This window comes from Lipotes vexillifer, unplaced genomic scaffold (assembly GCF_000442215.2).
Source record: "Lipotes vexillifer unplaced genomic scaffold, Lipotes_vexillifer_v1.1 scaffold778, whole genome shotgun sequence".
Classification (NCBI taxonomy): Eukaryota; Metazoa; Chordata; class Mammalia; order Artiodactyla; family Lipotidae; genus Lipotes; species Lipotes vexillifer.
The window spans coordinates 1,240,430-1,263,778 of record NW_006774127.1 but is presented as its reverse complement, the minus strand read 5'-3'; the positions used below and the strand labels follow the sequence as shown (position 1 = coordinate 1,263,778).

At 44.2% G+C, this 23,349-nt stretch overlaps 1 protein-coding gene across 1 annotated transcript in view; it reads right to left on the bottom strand.

Annotated features, from left to right (window-relative positions):
- Positions 1–23,349, bottom strand: part of MYO10 (myosin X) — a 223,371-nt gene that overhangs the window by 168,248 nt on the left and 31,774 nt on the right. Inside the window, exon 2 of the mRNA XM_007448889.1 lies at positions 5,422–5,520. Within this exon, the coding sequence (XP_007448951.1) occupies positions 5,422–5,520 (99 nt within the window). The remainder of the gene's footprint in view (positions 1–5,421; positions 5,521–23,349) is intronic.

The window sequence follows — 23,349 nt, the reverse complement described above, 5'->3', positions numbered from 1 at the left end:
GCTGCTGAAAAGGGCTGGCATTCCTGGGCTCTCAGGGGCCAGCGTGCGCAGTCAGCTTCCTCTCAGATGACATTCTCAACTCGGTTAAAAGCTCCAGACTCCACACTTCCCTTGAGAAGTCAGATCTGACCTGTTCCCAACTCAAGATGAAATCACTCAGTTCTAGTTGTCTGATTCCTGACCATCAGCGGGGTTGCAGGGTAACATTCAGAGCTCTGAAATGGGAGATATTCTGGGCTGTCCCACGGTCAATTTTCCAGCACTCAAAAGGCTTGCGGGAGATTTCTCTGTGACCCAGGAGTGGACCCGTACAGGATGTGGAGAGGTCAAAAAGCTGCCATATCCATAAGACATTCAAGGGACACAAAAAGACACCAATCAATGGGGGCAAAGTGAAGGGGTAAAAAAAGCAAAGAAGGGCTTCCCTGGTGGCGCAGTGCTTGAGAGCCCGCCTGCCGATGCAGGGGACAAGGGTTCGTGCCCCGGTCCGGGAAGATCCCACGTGCCACGGAGCGGCTGGGCCCGTGAGCCATGGCCGCTGGGCCTACGATAAAAAAAAAAAAAAAAAAAAAAAAGCAAAGAAAAGCAGCTGGACAGAGCAGAAAGTGTATGAAAAATAACTAAAAATGCAATGAAAAATCACTACACTAACCCATCGTCAAGTTCGACAAAATTGGGCCCACAGTATAAATTCCAACAAGTCAAAGTGAAGGTCAAACCCAAAAGGTTAGAGATGGCTTTAAATGGGAGATGTGATTATAAATAATGAGGGTTATGTTTCCTGTGTGGCCTGAGGAATTCTGACTATCTTGGAGGGTGGAGGATGACTTGAAAGAACCAGTCAATCTAATGGCCTTTTTGTGGATTAATAAAATGAGAAGAATAACTTTTAAAACGGAGTCTAATTATACTTGGTGCAAATAAGAGAAGGGCACGGAGGAGGGCATTTACTTGTAGATTGGGATGATTAATTCTCCAGCCAGTAAAATATTTCAGAAGACCCCACAGAGAGACAATGCAAACAGAAAACCCAACAGCATGGTTGCAGAGAATAAGTGTCTTGATTAAGTTGACTGGGGTAAGTTAAAAAACTACCCTTTAAAATACCATTAGGTAAATTGATATCACTATGAGCTATTTCAGAGCGATCAAATTAGGCTCTTTTCAGGAAGGATAATAAAATAGATGACTCTCAAAGTAAAAAATCTAATTTAAAACTCATTAGTCAATTCTACAATGTTCCAAAAGGGTGCTTCAGTGATCACCCCCGTGCCTGGTGAACGTTTTAGAAAAGACAAAAACATTCAGTGCCAACTTCCATCCTACCCTTTTCACCAGAGTCGATCTTTTAGCCCAATATGGACCCTGCAGAGCCACAAAAGCATGGTGCTCGTCTACAACTCTGTCCAAGGCTTCACGTGCAAGAAGACAAGTCATTTCTAACTTGCAGAGCACGTGCTGACCTACCCACGGGCTTCGTGCTCCAGAAGCCACAACTATGCATTTTTTCAAAGTGTGTTCGCATGTCACTCGCACTTTTCGTTTCCCATCGGGAAATACCTCACAGCGAGTATAACGTAAGTTATGAGTCAAATGGGAACGTTTTGGTCCCCTGCACTCCTGGGACCAACCTACAGTAGTTTAAATTTTGGTGCGGGATGGAGTTTTAGATGAATATGAAACTATCTTCTTGGCGAAAAAACAATAGCTGAGCAAATGTGCAAAACCCTCAGAGGCTGAATGAAATGAGAAAATGGGACCTTTAGGGCTCTCACCAAAAAACAACACCGTATTATCTCCTATCTACCCCTCTGTCCCCGTGCCCTCATTTTAGGATTTTAGTTACTTGTGGCTCCGCTTGGTTTCCAACACGAAACAGGATTTTGAAAACTGCTTTTTAATCCACCTGAGCACTATTTCGCCGCAGTCAGCACAATCCCTGGCCACGCTTGAGGTGAAATGATTGCTGGAATTGGGGCTGGGGTGGGGGGAGGGATGGAATGCACACAGAGGAAGGGAAAGCTTCTCAAGGCCTAGGGAAAATTTTCCACCGCTGCCTCAAGCTCTTTTCCTTATGTTTGCTTCGTCCGAAACGGTAGCACGGGTGGTCCACGGAGGGGATTGAGAGTACTTCCTGCTCTTCACTGTAGTAACTACGACCCTAATGTAGTTCTCCGACTCAAACACGGACCAGTAGTATCCACACCACCAGGTAGCTGGTGAGAAATGCAGACTCTCAGCCCCGAGCCCAGACCTGCCGATCAGAATCTGCATCCGAAACAAGACCCCCAGGTGACTCCTGTACAGTAAACCAAAGGGAAATTCAACTAATAGTTTGGAAGCTGTTCACAGATTCTGAGAGGTCCTATTTTGGTAACACAAAAATTGTACTAGAACTGTTTATAAAGATACAGAACAATACCCATTTGACAGCTTTTACCCGTTACCATTTGAACTCAAACACTGATATCTTTTTTTTTCTATTGTGGTAAGATGTACACACTGACATGAAAAGGATGACAATGGCAAATTTTAAGTGTACAGTTCAGTGGCATCAAGCACATTCACATTGTTGTGCAACCATCACCATGATGCATCTTCAGAACTTTTTCATCTTCCCACACTAAAACTCTGGACCCATTAAATAACTCTCCATTCTCCCTTTCTGTAGAAACATCAATATCCTAACACCCTTTAATAACATAGCAAATTGGGCTGAAATTAGCCCATACTTTGAAAAGTTACCATGGGTTTGATCAGGACAAGGTCATGCTCTACATCTCTGACCCTGATTCCTTCAGAAATCTATATCAGATAAACAGCAGGTGTGTCTGTCCTGGGGACCAGAACCAGGTAATGAACTTCTGACCCTTGGTGGCTACGCCTGTATGTTCCACAGGGAATCTGTAACGTCAAGAGAGGAAGAAGTAGGTCGGAAAAGAGAGAAACAGAAGTCTTCTGGCCACTGCCAGCTCCTGATCCACGTCTTTCCAACCTGCCTCACTTTTGTCACATTTTAAACCCTGTATTTCCTACATGGGTCGCCAAGCTAATTATAGTTGTCACACTTGGGAATGACAGAGTGGACAGTGTAAGACCAAGAATTTGACGACCGACTGAAGACTCGAAGTCAAATTTGGGAGTTGTTTCCACGTTTAAGTATATGCTTTTCTGGTTTAGTTCTTTCTAAAGCCACAATCCGTAAGTACCGTCAAGAGGGAACAGAATTGCTGGCCTGACCAACCCTTTCCATGCCTCACGGAGGGCTGCCCATTGACCAGCTGGCAATGGTGTCACAGGACACAGACTGCTGACCACGCGACACCGACAGTAAGTAGCACTAACAGGCTGCTAGAATCACTGTGACGCCTCTGCGGAGCAAAGCGAAGTTTGATAGGAACAGAAAGCATCTTCAGAATCTCCAAGACACTCCGTTAAGCAAAATAAGCCAGTAACAGAAAAGGACAAATACTGTTATAATTCCACTCATACAAGTATCTAAAGGAGTCAAAATCATAGAGACAGAAAGTAGAAAGGTGGTTACCAAGTGCAGGGGGAGGTGAGATGGGGAATCAAGTGTTTGCTAGGTACAGAGTCTCAGTATTACAAGATGAAAAAGTTCTAGAGATCTACTGCCCGACAATAGGAACGGACTTAACACTACTGAACTACACACTTCAACGTGGTTAAGATGGGAATTTTAACGTTATGTGGTTTTTATCACAATTTTTATGAGGAAAAAAAGGGAAAAAAAGTAAAGTATCTTTGGGATTAAAACATAAGTCGACCTAATTACTGTAATGTAATAAAAATAGTTATGGGGACAAAAACAAACAAACAAAAAAATAAGTCGACAAAAAAAGAAAAGAATTCCCCATTAAGTTCTGTCAAGTCAGGTACACGGTTTAAATATTGTTTTCCCTTTTCTATTATCATCTTGAGAAGTATGTACAAGGCCTGAAAGAAACTGAATTCTCATCTGGGGTAAGTGAGATGGCAAGAGGGGAGAAGTGAAGGCAAGACAGAAAAATGCTGGTCGGGTCACTTGGTCCTTAGTTTACAGGTCACATCACACTACCCGAGAACCTGATGGGAAAGAGACCAGACTGGGCATCAGTGACCGGGAGACACTGGATTCCCAGTGGTCTCTTTGCTCCCCTCTCCCTGCACCCCCGCCCTCCACTGCACATCACAGCTATATCTTCACCACCAGACAAATACTGAAGCACCATTCAAGACTCTCGGATGAAAAAGTAACTGAGGAATTGCAAAATAGCCCAGAAACATCACTGCTTATTAAGCCAAGAAATGAGGAATGTACCACCAATAGGATCATCTCTGCTCAAGGTTTTGATAACCAAGTAGCCCATCAGCCACAAATTATACAACACTGACCTTGAAGATTTTGTTCTCAACACAACTTGCAAACAAAATTCAGCAACTGAGAGTTTTAAATACTGGCATATGATGTCCTTTTAGTCCTTTATGTCTTAAATTTTAATGTGTGTCTCTGTGGGAGGTACCCATTTCCAAAATTAAAATTCCTTGGGATTAAAGACACACACGACTATATATAAGACAGGTAACCAACAAGGACCTACTGTGTAGCACAGCGAACTCTACTCAATATCTGGTAATAACCTATAATGGAAAAGAATCTGAAAAAAAATTTATATATAACTGAATCACTGTTCTGTACACCTGAAACTAACACAACATTCTAAGTTAATTATACTTCAATTTAAAATTTTTTTAATTGGTTTCCTTATAAAATGGAGAAACTGGGCTCCTTTCGCCATTGTCCAAATATGAGCAGTGGGCCAGTTTCTGGATTCAGGCATTTGTTTTCAGTGATATGGCTTTTCACTTGTTTTACACTGAAGAATACGGACCCTGGAGCAGTGGTTCCCACAAACAGAAGGAGCTGCCTCAGCTGCTTCACAAGGTGGATGACGAGGCTCAGGTTGGGTGGTTTGGTGCATCCTGTCCTTACAGGGACCAGGACACCGCTACAATCTCACTGGCAGGCCAGTACTTCCAAGACTAGGAAAGTTGACGAATTTGAAGGGAAAGTGGTCATGAAACCAATTGGGAGATACTGATATATTTGAACTTTTCCTCAAACTGCTTGCACCCTATACTTCTGACTCTTCTTGATCCCCAGGAAGGAAACCAGCCAAGTGTAGTGTTCTTCTGTCCAGTACTAGTTAGAACACTTTGATTTCGATTTGGGAGCATTTTTTATTGTGTCTCTCACACACTCGAGGTGTGCATTACACATTCCTTTTGGGATTCTGTCGTATCACTTAGAAAAGATGTTTAAGGTATGAAGGGTGAGGAGAATAAGCACACGTGCCCTTACGTAGGGCCACCCAAGGAAGCAGAACACGGATGTCACGAAGCTGCAGGGACTCTGCTCACCTGACCATAGTCCGTCCGGAAGACAATGACGCCCTCTGCACAGGAATTTACGGTACTTGGAAAATGCTGGCCATTTTCTCTCAGCCAGACCCGTGTTCCCTGTAAACAAGACAAGCAGGATTTAACTATGAGTTTGGATTGCATTTTGTGGCAAAAGACCACTCTTAAAGTTACTATGACTACTACATTCCTTAAAAATCACCTTCTGAAAAGCAAACATCTTTCTCAAATAAGCAAGGAATGAATCTTCAAAGAAAGCATCACCCACAGCCTTACACATGTACAAGTGTGACTGAGACAGAGTCCCACCAGACAGAGAAAGGACAGAGAAAATAGTACTAAAATGCAACTGAGGGACTTTCCTGGTGGTGCAGTAGTTAAGAATCCACCTGCCAATGCAGGGGACACGGGTTCGGGCCCTGGTCCGGGAAGATCCCACGTGCCGCAGAGCAACTGAGCCCGTGCGCCACAACTACTGAGCCTGCATGCCTAGAGCCTGTGCTCCGCAACAAGAGAAGCCACCGCAATGAGAAGCCCGTGCACTGCAACGAAAAGTAGCCCCTGCTCGCCGCAAACAGAGGAAGCCCGCGCGCAGCAATGAAGGTCCAACACAGCCAAAAACAAAAAATTGATTAATTAAAATGCAATTGATTTATGTGGATTATGTCTTCACATACACGCTTTAAGGCAAGCACCATTATCATCCCATTTTACAGATGGAGAAGTGGAGGCCTAGAGGTAAAGAAACTTGCCCAGCATCACACATCCAGAAACCACAAGTTTAACCAGGTCACCACACTGCTTCACCCCACGTCAAGAACTCTTTGGGACCTTCAGGCTCCATCTTCCTGGGTCCAAGCCCCATGCACTTGCCCACTTGGAGGGCATCAGGACACTCCACTGACTTCCTACTTGGACCAAATCCACATGTCAACTAGACTCTCCAAGAGAGGGATGAAGATTTAGTAAATATCACAACCCAATCCACTGGTGTGAATTTTGGTAGGATTCCACCAGACACCAAATGCACCACAAAGTTTGTGATGATATCCCAACAGATAACAACTTCCAGATCCTACTGTTTTAACCTGGGGCACAATTTTTTGGCATTGATTTCATTTCCCTTTTTTATTTCTCCACTGGGCAAATAAAATGACAACCATAATACTTGGCCTTTCAATGCTGAATTTCCTCTTTCTTTGATTTCACAACATGAAAACTGTTTGTTTTCAAGGACAAGTGATAAAAAAAAAAGTTTGAAGAAATTATTGGGTGTTCACTGATCAAATTATAAAGAGTTATCTTTATGGGAATTCTTGTACATGGTGATGGGAATGTAAATTGGTGCAGCCACTATGCAAACAGTACGGAGGTTCCTTAAAAAACTAAAAGTTGAACTACCACATGATCCAGCAATTCCACTCCTGGGTACATGTCCAGAAAAAACAAAAACATTAGTTCCAAAAGAAACACTCACCCCAGTGTTCACAGCAGCACTATTTACGACAGCCACACAGGGAAGCAACCCAAGTGCCCATCAACAGACAACTGGATAAAGAAGATGTGTGTATGTGTGTGTGTGTACGTGAAAATTACTCAGCCATAAACAATACTGAAATACTGCCATTTGCAGCAACGTGGATGGACCTAGATAAATTATGCTTAGTGAAATAAGACAGAGAAAGACAAATACTGTATGATATCACTTATATGTGGAATCTAAAAAAATAACACAAATGAATGTATATGCAAAACAGAAACAGACTCACAGATACAGAAAACAAACTAGTGGTTACCAAAGGGAAAAGGGAGGGAAGGGGGACAAATTAGGGGTATGGGATTAACAAATACAAAGTATTATATATAAAATAGATAAGCAACAAGGATATACTCTATAGCACAGGGAATCATATCCATTATCTTACATTATATCCATTAACCTATAATGGAATATAATCTGCAAAACTAGTGAATCACTATGCTATACACCTGCAACTAACACAATATTCTAAATCAACTATACTTCAATAAAAAAATACTTATTTTTAAAAGAGAATTACCTTCATGACTTATGTACCCAATGTGCTGAAATAGCTTTAGTATCTCATTATGTTATTTCTACTCTGCTCAACAATTTCATCAACTCCAACAAAAATGAAAGAGTAGAAATTTAATACCAAAATTATCACTTGAAATAGCACATAAACTTCTTTTCTAGAACTTTCAACCTCATTTCATTGATCTGCTTAATTTCTGTTTTTTTGTTTGTTTGTGTGTTTGTTTGTTTTTGCGGTACGCGGGCCTCTCGCTGTTGTGGCCTCTCCCGTTGCGGAGCACAGGCTCCGGACGCGCAGGCTCAGCAGCCATGGCTCACGGGCCCAGCCGCTCCGCGGCATGTGGGATCCTCCCAGACCGGGGCACGAACCCGTGTCCCCTGCACCCTGCATCGGCAGGCGGACTCCCAACCACTGCGCCACCAGGGAAGCCCTAATTTCTGTTTTGATTTGAAATGTTAAGTGAAATATTCAAAATATATTGGTTATACATTCAACTTCTAGTCTAAGGGACTACTATCACTCTCTACACAAAGAGATGGCAGGGGAAAAAGCAATATAAAAGTAAACTAAGTATACTCATCACTTTATGCTACTTTAAGTTGTGTTACTAATAGCATAAATAGTGGCTTCCAGTAATGGAGTGCCCATGAGGTGTCACAGTCACATGCTAAGCGCCTCAATAATACTAATACTAATACTAACCTAACCTTTGGTAAGAAAGGAATCCCTGCCCCGAAACTGAAGTTCAGAGCTTAAGTCCTTACCTAATGTCACACAGCTGGTGACCAAGCCAGGTCTCAAATCTTTCCAATTCCTAATTCCATGCTCTTTCCACACATCACACTGTCTCCTTAAAGTAATTCAGAAATCAATAAAATGCACTAATAGGTCAGTCAACAACTAACACACAAAGGTCCCTTTAAGTGTTCAGTTATCACATGCAACTCCTTCTAAAAGGGAAAATTTAAGGTATAAAAATCCAACTGACAAGTTACTCCCTCAGTGCCAACAATGATCCTGCTTAAAATACACCAGCCAGGACCTAAAACGTTTGTTGTCACCACTGTGACTCAGGATCCCTCGTAAGTCACCCTTGAGTTCAATGAAAGCATTTGGGGTCAGCAAGCTAGACCTTGGGGCTCTGGAAGGAGGGGGACCCAGAGGCAGGGCCACACGTGCATGAGGTTCCACAAGCGTTTCCACCAAGAAGATCAAGGTGGCTGGAGCCCAAGGTTAAAACGGCACCGGCTCCTGTTTCCCTTACGAGTTCTGTGACTCTCCCAGCATCCCCGCTACAACTCTATACAATGACCTCCATGTGGGTATCCCCTTCCTCTTTATTGTGGGAATTTTAAGTTGTTAACTGCAGACTCCTTCAACCCTCCCTCTGTAGAGGGGTTGAAATCCTCCATGATAAAGATGGAAAACAGCATCAAAAATGAGTATGAAGTGTTTCTCTATAAACCCTGAACTGTCTTATTTGAAGAACACACGTAACACCAACACAGACGAGTTGCCATGCCTGCACAGGTCAGTCACAGACCTCCGATTCCCACTTTGGGCTGAGACACGGGTAACGTCCAGAAAGAGGGACACGACTGTTTGTCAGTCCCGATTTCTTTATCAGCAAACAGCTTCTTTCCAAAAAAGGACATTTACTACAGGCATCTCTAAGACTGCTCTCTTTCAAATATCATTCCACACCAAAACTGCAGTATTTGCAATGTTCTAGAAAGAGACTTCCAAGTGCCTGAACTACTTTTTCATCCTTTTTAAAATTCACATGTCAGAGACTGCAACATTGAAAGCTTTCAAATACCTCCATGTACGCTCATACACACACACTCACTCAAATGGAAATTTTCAAACTCATAAGGTAAAAACTTTTACTCATGAGGTAAAATCATAAAATAATTCACAGTGGACCTCCATCCCAGAATCCTGAGTCCAAAGCTTTGTTTGCTATGACCATCATCTGCTTTGCTTTGATCAAAAAGGTTTTCATGTCCCCGTTTACCAAGTATCAAAACTGTCTATTTAGTATGAATAAAGATTATGTTATGAAACATTACTGAATTAATATAAATTGTCACCAGAATTAATATAAACCTCCCAACTCCCAGGGGGTACACTGCATGCAGTTTCTTGTACTTGAGTTTTCTTATGGTTCTTTTCACCTTCTCATTTGAAAGTATGACCAAGCCCTTGTTGACACAGTCCTTCCTACATGATCAAACACACAGCTCAACCTCCTTAGTCCAAAGGTCTTTCTCAACAGGTGTGAAGAGCCGCTAATAAACAAGTTTTACAAAATCCAGCCCAGATTTCAAATCTAGAGCCCCACTGGCCAGTTTTCCTAAACCTACAGCGGTATCTTCCCCAGATAGGAAGGGAAATGCATTCGAAACACTCCCTTTGTTCTTTGAAAAAGTTTAAACAGGCAATTTTCATAGAATCAGAATTGCAAAGTAAAACTGGTGAAATGGATATTTTTACATAGATTGTTCTGGGTGGTTTCCCTCAGCCCCCAAACTTTCTGCTTCCATTCTATTAGAATAGAACACATATGCCCAGGTCCAGGAAAGAGGCCACCCACAAGCATATGAAAACGAAATCACAGAAAGACATTTACCAGACCATCCAAGTTTGAGTGGGGAAGAAAAATGTGCCCACCATATGCAAACCATTATATTCTCTCACTGTTAAATAAGACTGATAATTTAATGTACAAGGCAGGCATATGGAGAAAGCTCCTAGCTGATGGAGAAAACTCACAATTGGAGCAAAGACATGCCTTTAAAAGTAGGTGGAACAAGTATGATCATAAATAGATGTTTTATTAAAACTTGGGACGTTTTCATCTTAATCTGAGACAGATATGTGTTAAATTCAACTTCTAAAAACTTTTTCTGCACATAATCAGCAGTAATAGTTTTACAAGACAAAGCACTTGCACAGAAAATTCCCATCTCTTTGATCTTTAGAGCAATCCTATAAGGCGGCGAGTAATACCATCCCTTCAAAAATAAGGTTCACAGGGATTCCATTTTTCCATTGCCAACAAATGATTTCCTGGCTATAATAAAAAAAAGACTGACCATACCAAGTGCTGGTGACAATGTGGAGAAACTGGCAGTGATATAAAATGTTATATCCACCTTGGAAAATCATTTGGCGGTTTCTTAAAAATCAAAACATAATCTCACCGTATGTCCCAAGAATTCAACTCCCAGATATCTACCTACTGGAAAAAAAAAAAAAAAATTTCTAAAAAGGCTTGTAAGCAAACATTCGTAGCGGCATTATTCATAATAGCCATATACTAGAAATCACTTGTCGACAGAAAAAAAATGCACAACCTAAAAGTTGCGAGTTACGTTTTATTCGGGGACCTTATGGAGGACTACAGCCTGGGAGCCAGCCTCCCGGATAGTTCCGAGTTAACAGTTGCAAACAGGTAAGGGAGGAGCCAGGATATACAGGGTTTGTGCTGGAAAAAAAAAAAAAAAAAAGGGGTCAAACATCAAAAGATTACTGCTAAGCACAAAACCCAATATCTCAAGTTAATGATTTTAGTGTTTTTCTATGTGTGGGAAGATGCAAGAGTCTAGGCTCATTGAAATTATTCCTTAGATATGCATCTTAACTATCTAGGGTCAGGATCCTATTTTTCTCCATCCTGAATTCCCCTCAGGGGGCACCGTTGGGGGCGACTGCAGTGGCTGATGGTGGGGACATTCACTTTTTTACAGGAATGGCAGGCAACATTTTTCTGTCCGCACACTCAGATGTCCATCAACTGGTTCAGAAACAAAATGCGATAAATCTACACAAGTCTTAGTAATAAGAAACAAATCACAGAATCACCAACAATGATGAACCTCAAAAACATTATGCTAAGTGAAAGAAGCTACACACAAAAAAGTAGAGAAGGGGCAAATCCACTGATGCAGAAACTAGATGAATAGATGCCCAGAGCTAGGTGTTGGGGCGGGCACGCTGCCTGCACGTGGAAAAAGGAACTCTGGGGGGGTCGATGGAACTACTCTAAAACTGGACTGTGCTGATGGCTGCACAACTGTATAAATGCACTAAAATCCACTCAACCGTGAATCTACAATGGGTGAATTTTATTGTATGTAATTATACCTTGGTCATTGCAAATCATTTAAAAAAATTGTCTCCCAGCCTATGTACTTCTCAATGGTACATGAACATTCTTAACCACTCCATATGGGAAAAACCCAATCATGTCTCTATAATTGAGCCAATGCAGTACCAGGAAACATACACACACAGCCATAATGAGTGCATGGAAGAGCTGTGTTAAAACTCTGAAGGTGGGTGTTGGGTTCATTAAGTTCTCCGCTCTTCATTAGGTAGACAAGGGGGCCTCGGAGACTACAAGGCTACAAGGAGACATGTCCGAGCTCATCTCCAGGTGAGGCTGTGGTCGCCGGCATCCCTGTCTCAATTACTGGCCCCCCTCCCTGGAAGATTATCATAAATCCCCGGCCAACTGTGTGTGACTGCAGTACCTCCTTGGGCAAGAAGTTGTACCTATCTCCTCCCTGCCACCAGGGAGACACGACGTAGCTCTGCAAAGCCTAAAGTATTTACCTTCTGACCCTTTACACAGAAAATTTACTGATCCTCATTTAAGAAGATAAAACCTCTACCACAGATTTCAACTTACTGTTGCCCCATTTCTAAAACAGTTTTTGTCTTTCAAACTATTACATTTCTCTTCTGATTTTAAGAATGATTCTCCTCTCTGAACTTTGAAAAAAATGAGATTAAAAATAAGGCAGGAAAACAACCCTAAAAAGAGATAATGATGATGGACTTTAAATACCATGCTGTGTGGCATGTTCTAATCACAGATTCACAGAAAAGAGAACATTCTTTAGCCAAACACACAACTCAGTCTTAGACCCAGAATGTGGCACCGCACTTATTTTTCTCCCACAACTGCTTACTTGGCCCACACTGAGTACCATGGCTCAGGAGTCTAACAACCTACACCATAAAGTCACAATCTGTTCCTGAAATGTGATCTCTTCTTTTTTTTTTTAAAGACAAAGAGGTCAAAGAGATTTTGTAATAGAAAGATTAATATGGTTATTTAAATCTGCAGTAAGTTAATCAGCCAAAAGAAAGTTCTCCCCTTTTGCCAGCAATGACTTAGTAAAGAAGAAACCTGGCTTAGAAGACGTCTAGTGTAACAGGCTGGGACATGGGAGTCCCTGCTCTTGAAGATACTGAATTTCAGAAACGAGATGTGGGTAAAATGTGTTAGTACAAGGATTTAAACAGTATTTTAAAAACTGAGGTATAACTGACATGTATCATATTAGTTCCAGGTGTACAATATAATGATTTGATATCTGTATATACTGAGAAGCGATCAACACAGTAAATCTAGTCAACATCCATCACCGCACATAGTTAATTCTTTTTTCTTATGAGAACTTTTTTTTTTTTCCCCGGTACGCGGGCCTCTCACTGTTGCAGCCTCTCCCGTTGTGGAGCACAGGCTCCGGACGCGCAGGCTCAGTGGCCACGGCTCACGGGCCCAGCCGCTCTGCAGCATGTGGGATCTTCCCAGACCGGGGCGCGAACCCGTGTCCCCTGCATCGGCAGGCGGACTCTCAACCACTGCGCCACCAGGGAAGCCCTATGAGAACTTTTAAGATCTACTCTCTTTGTTAAGAGAGTAGCAAATATACCATACGGTATTATTAACCCTAGTCACCATGCTGTCCATTAGGTCCCCAGGATTTATTTTATATCTGTAAGTTTGTACCATTTGACCCCCTTCACCCAATTCCCCCACCCCCTATGTCTGGCAACCACTAATCTGTTCCATCTATGAGTTCAGGGGGATTTTTTTGGTGGGGGAAATGTCCCCATGTAAGTGAGATCTCTCCTCTTTTATAGTCATTTTTGTTGTTGTTGGAAGTAGGAACACCTTTTCATCAACTGAACAGATGCTATTTTTTTCCAATCCTTATCACTCAAATCCACCTCAAAGGACACAGGGCATTTATAACATACAGAGTGTCCTAACACAGGTTCTGCCACCACATCACTACTGACATTTTGGGTGAGGCAGTTTTTTGCTGAGCGGAGATGACTGTCCTAGTTGGGAACCACTGGTCTAGAGTAACAGAAAGTTCTAGAGCCACAGCCAAATTAAAGGAGTTTTCAAACCCATTAACTGAAAGCAGACTCCACTGTCTCAATTCTAGGAATTTCCACAACCTCCCAAAGTAGGATCAGCCCAGACACGGTCTACCTGGGGCAGATCTAATTTCCGGTGACCTTGGCTGGGTGCTTACACAGGGAAGGGAGGGGCCTGTACAATGTGATTCAAAACATCTGACGAGCAGAAGGAAGGAGGTCTCCGAGGCAGACCGCTGGACGGCAGTGCTAGGGGGACTCTCTCCTTTTTCTCCTCTCTTTCCACTGTGCTGTTTTGGGTTTTTTAAAATGTACTTTTCATGTTTAGAATTAACAATGTTTTTATGCAGACAGCTGGAACTGCAGAGACGAAACGTCTCCAAACCCTGTGCTCTTTCACCTCAGGGGAGATTTCAGCCCCAAGTCCTTGCAAAACCTCAATGCACAACTTGTCAGAAGGTTTGGAAACGGTGCAGGTGAGAGCAAAGTGAAGCATCATCACGCGTACAGAGTATGAAAAATACAGCGTGAACATGAGCAGTGGGGACAAAGGAGCATTGCTGGCTGGAGACAAACTTAGAAATGAAAGGAAAAGGTGGAGCCCAAGGCATCTCCCCTGCAGAGACAGCCACCCCTCGAGAGGGGACCTGGAAAAAGTGAAGCAGCTGGGCAGCCACCGTCCCCAGCATCCCTACTGCAGCGGGTGGTCTGTGCATTCCTCGCCACGCAGCAGGCAGAGCATGGGGCCGCCGAGGCTGAGTGATCCCCTGACTCACTTCCTCCTCGTGACTGTGAGGCTTCAGACCTGAGGCTGGCACTCCTTTCTGCACAACTGTCTCAGATGCCAAAGAGCCCTGGACTGCTTGGCGCCTAGTGGAACTTGGGCGGTTTCAGGCTCAGTGCTCAAAGGATGCAGAATTCAGGTAGTGCGGGCCCAGCACCAACTGCTGAGGAGGGAAAAGTAATGACAGGAGGCTGTGAGCACACAGCCCGGAATGTCAGAAGCATGCAGCGTAAGGATCCCAAGTTTGTACCATTTCACTGTGGTTATGGAACAGCGATGGTGTTTGTTTTCTATAATAGGCAACGCCAAGAACAACTGCTCTACACCCATCAGAGCTGATGCCACCATGAAATTCCAGGGGAAAATGTATTGCTGACACTCATCTTCAGAACTCATAGACATAACCCCTCCCACACAAACACTCCCAAAGACTGTGTGAGAAGTGTGGCGTTAACTCCCCAGACTGGCCTAGAGAAGTCTTTAAAGGCACCGCTTTTTTTATATATATATAAGGAATATATTCCAGCTATCTGTAGCTGAAATGTGCTTGTAGCTGTCAGCTACGTCATCATCAGCGGCAACGTCATTTCTTGGGCCTGCCTATGGGCCTAAAGATCATTTATAGCACTATTCCCAGAGGAAGATGTGTCATGTCCCAAACACCTAACCATCAACACATAAAAAACAGTATGGTTGTAAACTGAGACTGCCTACATTCAATACTATAAAGTTCACAATCTGTCCCATGCCCCTGGACAGTTCCCAGTGAGAAGGATCGTGTGGCATCCGTATTCTTTCCCGCTGTCCACCCGTAAGGTCGAACTCTGTCACCACTATGAGCTGTAGCTTCCATGCAGAAAATAACATGAAGAGTACATGAGCAGTAGGAGGTGGAAAGGCAGAAAAAAGAAGAAAGAAAGAAGAAAGAAAACAGTAAAAGATTTTGCCAACAATCTTGGCTCATTGTTGCTCAGGTGAAGATACAAAGACACATTGGTATCCCCCACTCCCAATCAAAACAAAAACAAATTATGCTAACGGGCAAGACACCTTATTTATGAACTTGTAATTCTTTAAAGAGTTTATTCGGACTTCCCTGGAGGCGCAGTGGTTAAGAATCCACCTGCCAATGCAGGGGACATGGGTTCGAGCCCTGGTCCGGGAAGATCCCACATGCCGCGGAGCAACTAAGCCCGTGAGCCACAACTACTGAGCCTGCGCTCTAGAGCCCGCGAGCCACAACTGCTGAGCCCGCGTGCCACAACTGCTGAAGCCCGCGCGCCCAGAGCCCATGCTCCGCAACAAGAGAAGTCACCACAATGAGAAGCCTGTGCACCGCAATGAAGAGTAGCCCCCGCTCGCTGCAACTAGAGAAAGCCCGCGTGCAGCGACGAAGACCCAGTGCAGCCAAAAATAAATAAATAAAAACAAATAAATAAATAAAATTTAAAAGAAAGTTTATTCCCCCCGATTATGGGGTTCCAACTTGCCAACTGATTCCATCCCGGCTTTATATTCTAATTTTCTCTACCTTCCTCACAACTCCTCCAAACAGCTTTTCAGTTATTCTTTCAAACTACAGTGACTAGAAATAATCCCAGAAACAATCTGACACTGAAAGAAACGAGACATCTCCAAGTCGCTGAGACAATCTCATACAGTGTAGGAATGTGACAATCCAAGGAACAAAAACCTAATTATTCCACCTCTTAGTTTACCAATCATCACACAGCCAACACGTATGTGTTTAAAAGAAAACAGAAAATGGACCCAAAGAATCAGCCAACACACCTAAAATCTATTCAATCTGTAAGTCACTTCACCCATAAATCCATCCATCCACCCACCCGGCCAGCTTTCCGCAAGCGTCTTTTGAGCCCCCTACTACATACGTACCAGGCACTCTGAAAAGATTCACCAGTATATAAAACCGTTCCTGCTCTAAACCATTTATATGTTAGAGGTAAAACTATGCCTGTTCTAATACTCTCTTCCTATATAGTCTTTCTTCTGAAGAAAGGAATTAGGTAACAGGAAGAGCAGAAGAATAAGACAAGGAAGAGAAGCAGGTAAATGGGAGTAGGCCTTGCAGACTTTATAAAATGAATACAACTGTTCTAAGAACTCTCAAAAACCTAGTGGAAAGCCTCGCTAAGGGACACAAAACAAAAGGCTTCAGAACTGCGTTCCATTCTTCCTTTTAGTAGAAACAGTAGGAGATATAGAACAGAAGGGACAATAAAAGAACATCACAAGATGTTTTCACTCCTCGTGGAACGTAATACCAGATGTCCTCTACCTCTTATTTCCTAGAGTTCTGTCCTTTTCTATTCTTGACAAGAATACTTTTCTTTCAAACACACACATACACACACACACACACACACACACACACACACAAAAAACTGGTAAGATAATCTTAATGAAATCCTGGCTGTATTCTGGCTACCATCTGTTTTTAGAAAAAATACACAAACTTACTCAGGAGTTTGTCGTTACTTCATAAAAACGAATGACCCAAGAACACAGTAGGAAGTAAATAAACTTGAAACGGCTAGTTCTCATTTCAGCTGCGTACATGCTCCTTAATTCCTTTGCAGAATTTTATTGAATTCAAAAACATTTAATCTTTTTCATAAAATCCTACTTCCTGAATTGAGAGTTGCACACGAAATCAACCAGCCCCAAAGTGACAGGTAACATGTGGGTGAGAACATGAAAAAACTAGAACCCTCATACCCTGCTGGTGAGAATGTAAAATAGTGCAGCTGCCCTGGGAAACAGTCTGGCAGGTCCTCAAAAGTTAAACATAGTTACTATACGACCCAGGAATTCCACTCCCAGCTATATACATGAGAAATGAAAACATATGGCCACACGAAAACCTGTACATAAATGTTCCCAGCAGCATTAATCACAACAGCTCAAACAGGGAAACAAACAAACTGAACAACAGACTTTTTAAAAAATGTGGTATATTCAGAGAATGGAGTATTACTCAGCGATAAAAAAGGATGAAGAACTGATACACGTTACAACATGGATGAGCCTTGAAAACATTACACAAAGTGAAAGCAGCCAGTCACCAAGGACCACATATTGTAGGATTCCATGTACATGAAATGTCCAGAAGGTAAAGCCAAAGAGACAGAAAGCAGATTGCTGGCAGCCTAGGGCAGGTATAGGCAGTGACTGGGAACAGGGGGTGACTGCTAATAGGTGTGCGGTTCCCTTTATGCAGTGATGAAAACATTCTGGAGTTAGATAGTGGTGATGGCTGCACAACTATTAGTATATATTAGCGTTCGTATATGAGAATATTATACCAGTAGTATACTTAGTGAATACACTAAAAACCACTGAATTGGATACTTTAAAAGGCTCACTTCTATATGTGAATTATCTCACAAGTGAAAAAGAGGAGAGGGGGAGAGAGACAAACAGCTACAAGAAAAACAGGCTCACAACTGACTTCATTCACTCCCTGGATCCAGTTATCCCAAAGGCCATCTTCATCCCTGACCTCCCTCATTACACAGGTCCAAGAAATTCCTCTTTCCAGTTTACACTGGTTTTTACTGAGTCTCCATCATTTACAAGCAAAGGAATACCAGCTATTATTTTTGCAGCAGACAAATGTCATGACTTTCAGAAGACATCTAGAATGCAATTCACTCACCCATTTCAACGATCATAAGTTTTATATGCTTTCCCTAGAACGTCAAAACAAGTTATTTCAGTGCTTTGACGATGTGATGTATGTTATACTAGGATTCTATCACCTGTATTATAGGAGGCACTGGTGGGTTTGTTTCACTAGCCAGTGAATTCCCAGCACCTAGAACAGGGCCAGATACACTGGATGAGGGATAAGTATTCATTCACTCTGAATCCCAAATCCTATCTCAGGGCCCCGCTCACTGCCCAGGGAACACACGGTGGCATCTGCAGGAACCGTGCTGCTCACAGAGAGATGCAGGGTCACTCAAGATGTCAGTAAGAGGCCACAGAAACCGCACTGGATGCTTCCCCAGGAGGTGTGGACTCAAATCCAGCTCTACTACCTGTAGCTTAGGACAGCTGTAAATTACTTGAGACTTCTCCATGCAAAGTGAGGAGTCATCTAACTTGTCTGTTGTACAAGCACAAGAAGACCACACGAGACAGCTTACCAAAGTGCTCCAAAGGCACAGGGCCCTTGACACAGCGTGGCAGTATCTGTATTTGGGGTCTGGCTGCCAGCACCTCCCAGGTCACACCCAGGAGGGCTTTCAGCCATCGTATGGCTTTCATTTCGCTTTCCTCTGAGTGCCAAGCTACAGAACCTAAAAACACACGGGCCTAGTTTAAATAACCACAGCAACTGACCTCTCCTCCCAACCACCAAAACTACAACTTCAGTTGCTTTCCAGCTACGAAGCACCTAAAAATAACTTACAAAGACAGGCTACACCCATCAGGAAGGTGATGGGGGTGCTGAGGGTGGTGCAAACAGTCTAAGTGACCGAAGTGCATGTGTTTGTTCCATTTGATATCTACCATGATTTTATCTAAATAAAATTATTTCTCTCCTGTGCCAAAACCCATTCCATCTCTTCTTGGGTTCCAGAGAGATCTGGGTAGAGAAAGACACTGTCTTAAAAAGGCAGCGCATCCAACAGCCCAGTGGCAATGTCAGGTTATGCCTCCATCACTAACTTGGGCTGAAATCTGAGATTCTTCTCCAAGGACACAGGCCTCTCCGTTGGAAGGCAGGTACAAGACATGGAGGAGGACACACAGGCACCTGGCACACGACAGGCCAGAGAGGCGGCAGAAGCCAGTGGGGTTTGTGGTGGTTTTGCCGTTGTTAGTTCAACCTTTTATTTTCTGAAGAGCTCCAGATTTTACAGAGAAGTTGTAAAGCTAATACAGACAGTCCCCACACACCTTCACTTGGGTTTCCCCAACTGTTAACATTCATCACAGCTAAGCAGCCAACACAGGTGCATTACTATGAATGCAACCCAACACTTCATGTGGATTTCACACCAGTGCTTCCCTGACGTCCTTTTCCTGTCCCAGGATTCCATCCAGCACATTCTACTTAGTTCTCACGCCTCCTCAGGGCTTCTCTGCTCTGTGACAGTGTTTAAAGGCTTTGGCAGTTTTGAGGAATACAGGTCAGGTATTCGGCAGAATGTCCCTCCATCAGGGACTGTCTTTGGTTACCCTGGAGTGTAGTGGTTTCCAATGATGGTTCAAATCCAGGAGTCAGACTGCATGAATGGGAATCCTGGCTTTACTGTCTCTTAGCCACGTGGCCTGGGACAAATTAACCTCCACAGCCCTCGGTTTCCTCATCTTCAGAAGGGCAGAAATAAACCCTCCCTCCCTCCAGGGTACTGTGGAGATTAAACAGGCTATAACTGTGAGAACGAAGGTGAGGGGATAGTCAGGAATTCTCCACAGGGAGACACGGTTACTGACTGACTGAACACAGATACTGGGCCACAGCAATCCCACTACTGGGCATATACCCTGAGAAAACCATAATTCAAAAAGAGTCATGTACCACAATGTTCACTGCAGCTCTATTTACAATAGCCCGGAGATGGAAACAACCTAAGTGTCCATCATCAGATGAATGGATAAAGAAGATGTGGCACATATATACAATGGAATATTACTCAGCCATAAAAAGAAACGAAATTGAGTTATTTGTAGTAAGGTGGATGGACTTAGAGTCTGTCATACAGAGTGAAGTAAGTCAGAAAGAGAAAGACAAATGCCGTATGCTAACACATATATATTGAATTTAAGAAAAAAAAATGTCATGAAGAACCTAGGGATAAGACAGGAATAAAGACACAGACCTACTAGAGAACAGACTTGAGGATATGGGGAGGGGGAAGGGCAAGCTGTGACAAAGCGAGAGAGAGGCATGGACATATATGCACTACCAAATGTAAGGTAGATAGCTAGTGGGAAGCAGCCGCATAGCACAGGGATATCAGCTCGGGGGTCTGTGACTGCCTGGAGGGGTGGGATAGGGAGGGTGGGAGGGAGGGAGACGCAAGAGGGAAGAGATATGGGAAAATATGTATATGTATAACTGATTCACTTTGTTATGAAGCAGAAACTAACACACCATTGTAAAGCAATTATACTCCAATAAAGATGTCAAAAAAAAAAAAAAAAAGATGCTGGGCCAGAGACACAGGACAAAGATTCATAACAAGCAAACCTGACTTCCAGAAACCTGCGGTCCAGACCTGACGCCACGGGGCTCATCTGGGGACACACACAGAGCACCTGCGTGTGGGACGCTGGCGAAGGAACCAGGCCTTATGGGAGCGGGATTCTGAAGGATGAAAAGGACCCCCCGCCACGGGCCAGTGGGAGTCTCAAGGTGAAAGGTCCAATTTCCTGCCAATTAGCTGAGGACTGGTGATGAAGATACACTGTCAACTGGCCCACCTGCTCTGTAAACCACCTGTAAACTATGAACAGCTCCACACACCGAAAAACGAAGGCATTCACCTTCCTCTAGTCCGAGAAAGAAAAGTCTCAAACTCTTAACCGACCAGGCTCTAGAGACCACTGAAGCCTCCCCACTTACCAGTAAAATGGGGGCCAAATGACATTGTTTTCCAATGCAGTAGACTTTTTTCCAACTATATTTGTTAGAAAACAAACACACAAAAAAACCCAGCAGCCAAGTCTTTGAGGTATCAACTTTTAATTCCACCTCAGTCCATAAGACTCTTGAGTCACTCAAAGCTTGGAAATTCTCAAGATCTCCTCGAGTAGAACTGATAGGTGGGCAGAAGCAGGGGCCAGGGCTGTAGTTAAGACCCTACTTGGGGGGACAAGAATAAGCCAAGCCCGGGGGCAGGGGGGTGGGTGAAGTCTGGAGCCTGCAAGCAAATCGGCCCAGGGCCACTGAGACGGGTAACTCGAAGCTCTGAGTCCTGATGCTAAGGGAGGTTCCTCCCAGACCCCTGGATGCCAGGCCCCACCAGCACCAAAGAGACCCTGGCCCAATGCAAAGGCCCTGTGCCCCCCTTTCTCGTTCCCGGGAAACCTCTCACTACCCGCGGGCCAGCGGTGAGAACAACAGGCTCAGTCTAGCCAAGAGCTGCTTGCCCAGCGAGGGGTGAAAGGAAATTTCCTAGGAGTGGAGTCCGGCAGCCCAGTCTTCCTCCGTCCCGCCCGACTCCATCCTACCCAGACCACTCTAGCCACACCTGAAGCCTCACCACACACACACACCAACTGCCCTGCTCAGTAAAAAACCCGATTCATGGCTGGCAGCGAGGGCTTGCGTGCAACGCAAACCCACCAGGGTGAACCCCTGACACAGAGGGGTCCCTCCTGTGGAGCAGGGTGGACACGGGGGTAGGCGGGGCCAGGCAACAGCTCCACGGAGGCAGGACTCTGCCCCTAAGGCCAGCTTCAGGTCACTGCCCAGCTCCCGGCCTCTCCTCCTGCCATCCTCCTTCTGGCCTCACGTCATTCTGCAAGACGGACCCCTCCTCTATTTCACGGCAGGAACGCAACTACGGGAGAGGGAGCTCGGGACTCAGACGTCAGGCCAAGCAAATATCCAATAAGCTATCACGGGACAGAAAAGGTCCAGAAGGGAGGCTCTCGTCCCCTGATCTTACAGCAGAACCAAATGCCCATGGGACTAACTCCAGATGGGCAGAGCTGGAAGGGTGGGACCGCACCCTGACTCTGGGCCCAGGCCTTAGGGGGGGGTGGGACCCAAACAAACGAGGGCTCCTTCCTCCCCCCATCCTAAGTGCACCAATTCAGACATCCTCACACCTCCTCTGACTCCTAGGAAACACCTGATGCCCTTTTTAGACCCCTGCACAAAGCAAACTCCAGCTTAAACGAGTCCAACACCTAGCTTAAACCACTGATCTCAACAGCTGCCCCAAGAGGGGAAAGCATTAGATCCAAGCGAAACCAGGAAGGAAGAGAGGCAGGGAGGGAAGAAAGAAAAAGAAAAGGAAGGAAAAGGAAGGAAGTTAGTTAGCAAGGTGAACAGCCTGCCCACAAAGCAGAATGCACTGCTCAGGGGTAATTCACTATGCACGTGATGTATGTCTCCGCTGCTCTTATTTACCCCAATAATTTATGCTCATTGCAAGCCAAGTGTTTGTCTTGAAATTATTTAGCCGAACGTCATTTCCAAACACGTTATTTAAAAATCATTTTAGAAGTTCTCACAAAACTGCACCTCTAACAAAACTGGCTTGCTAAACATTACCTAAAAATGTATGCTTTGTAAGCAAATGTCCTTCACTAGCATTATTAGGGACTCTGCAGTACCACCACATTGTACTAGCCCGCCAATAAAACACCATAATATCCTACTCCAAGATCACTGAAAGTGCCATACTGGTGCGTGAAACCAGCATCCCTGGACAAACCCATGGAAATCCGTGTTTAAGCATAACTCAGCTGCACCAACGGCAAGGCATCTTCCTTCCAGACTTCCACAGAATGCCTAGGTACTGCTCTCTCTTACTAGCACCAGGCAAACTCGAAGGCCTCTTATGTCGTACAATCCAAACTTCTTTGTCCCCCCTACAAATGCCACAGCAGTTTGTCAACAGACACTGGAAATCTAGAGAAATCACCACTCATCTCCACTGCCCTGATCCAGGCGACGGTGATGGCTCTACTGGGGACATTGTATTTGGGCTCCAAAATCCAATCATTTAGAGGGGCAGAGCCGAAAGGGTTCAAAGACTCCTTCATTTGATTGGAAAGAACAAAAGTACCCCCGTCCACCACCAAAGAGGTTTGTTTAAAATGCAAGTGGATCGGGCTTCCCTGGTGGCGCAGTGGTTGGGAGTCCGCCTGCCGATGCAGGGGACACGGGTTCGTGCCCCGGTCCGGGAGGGTCCC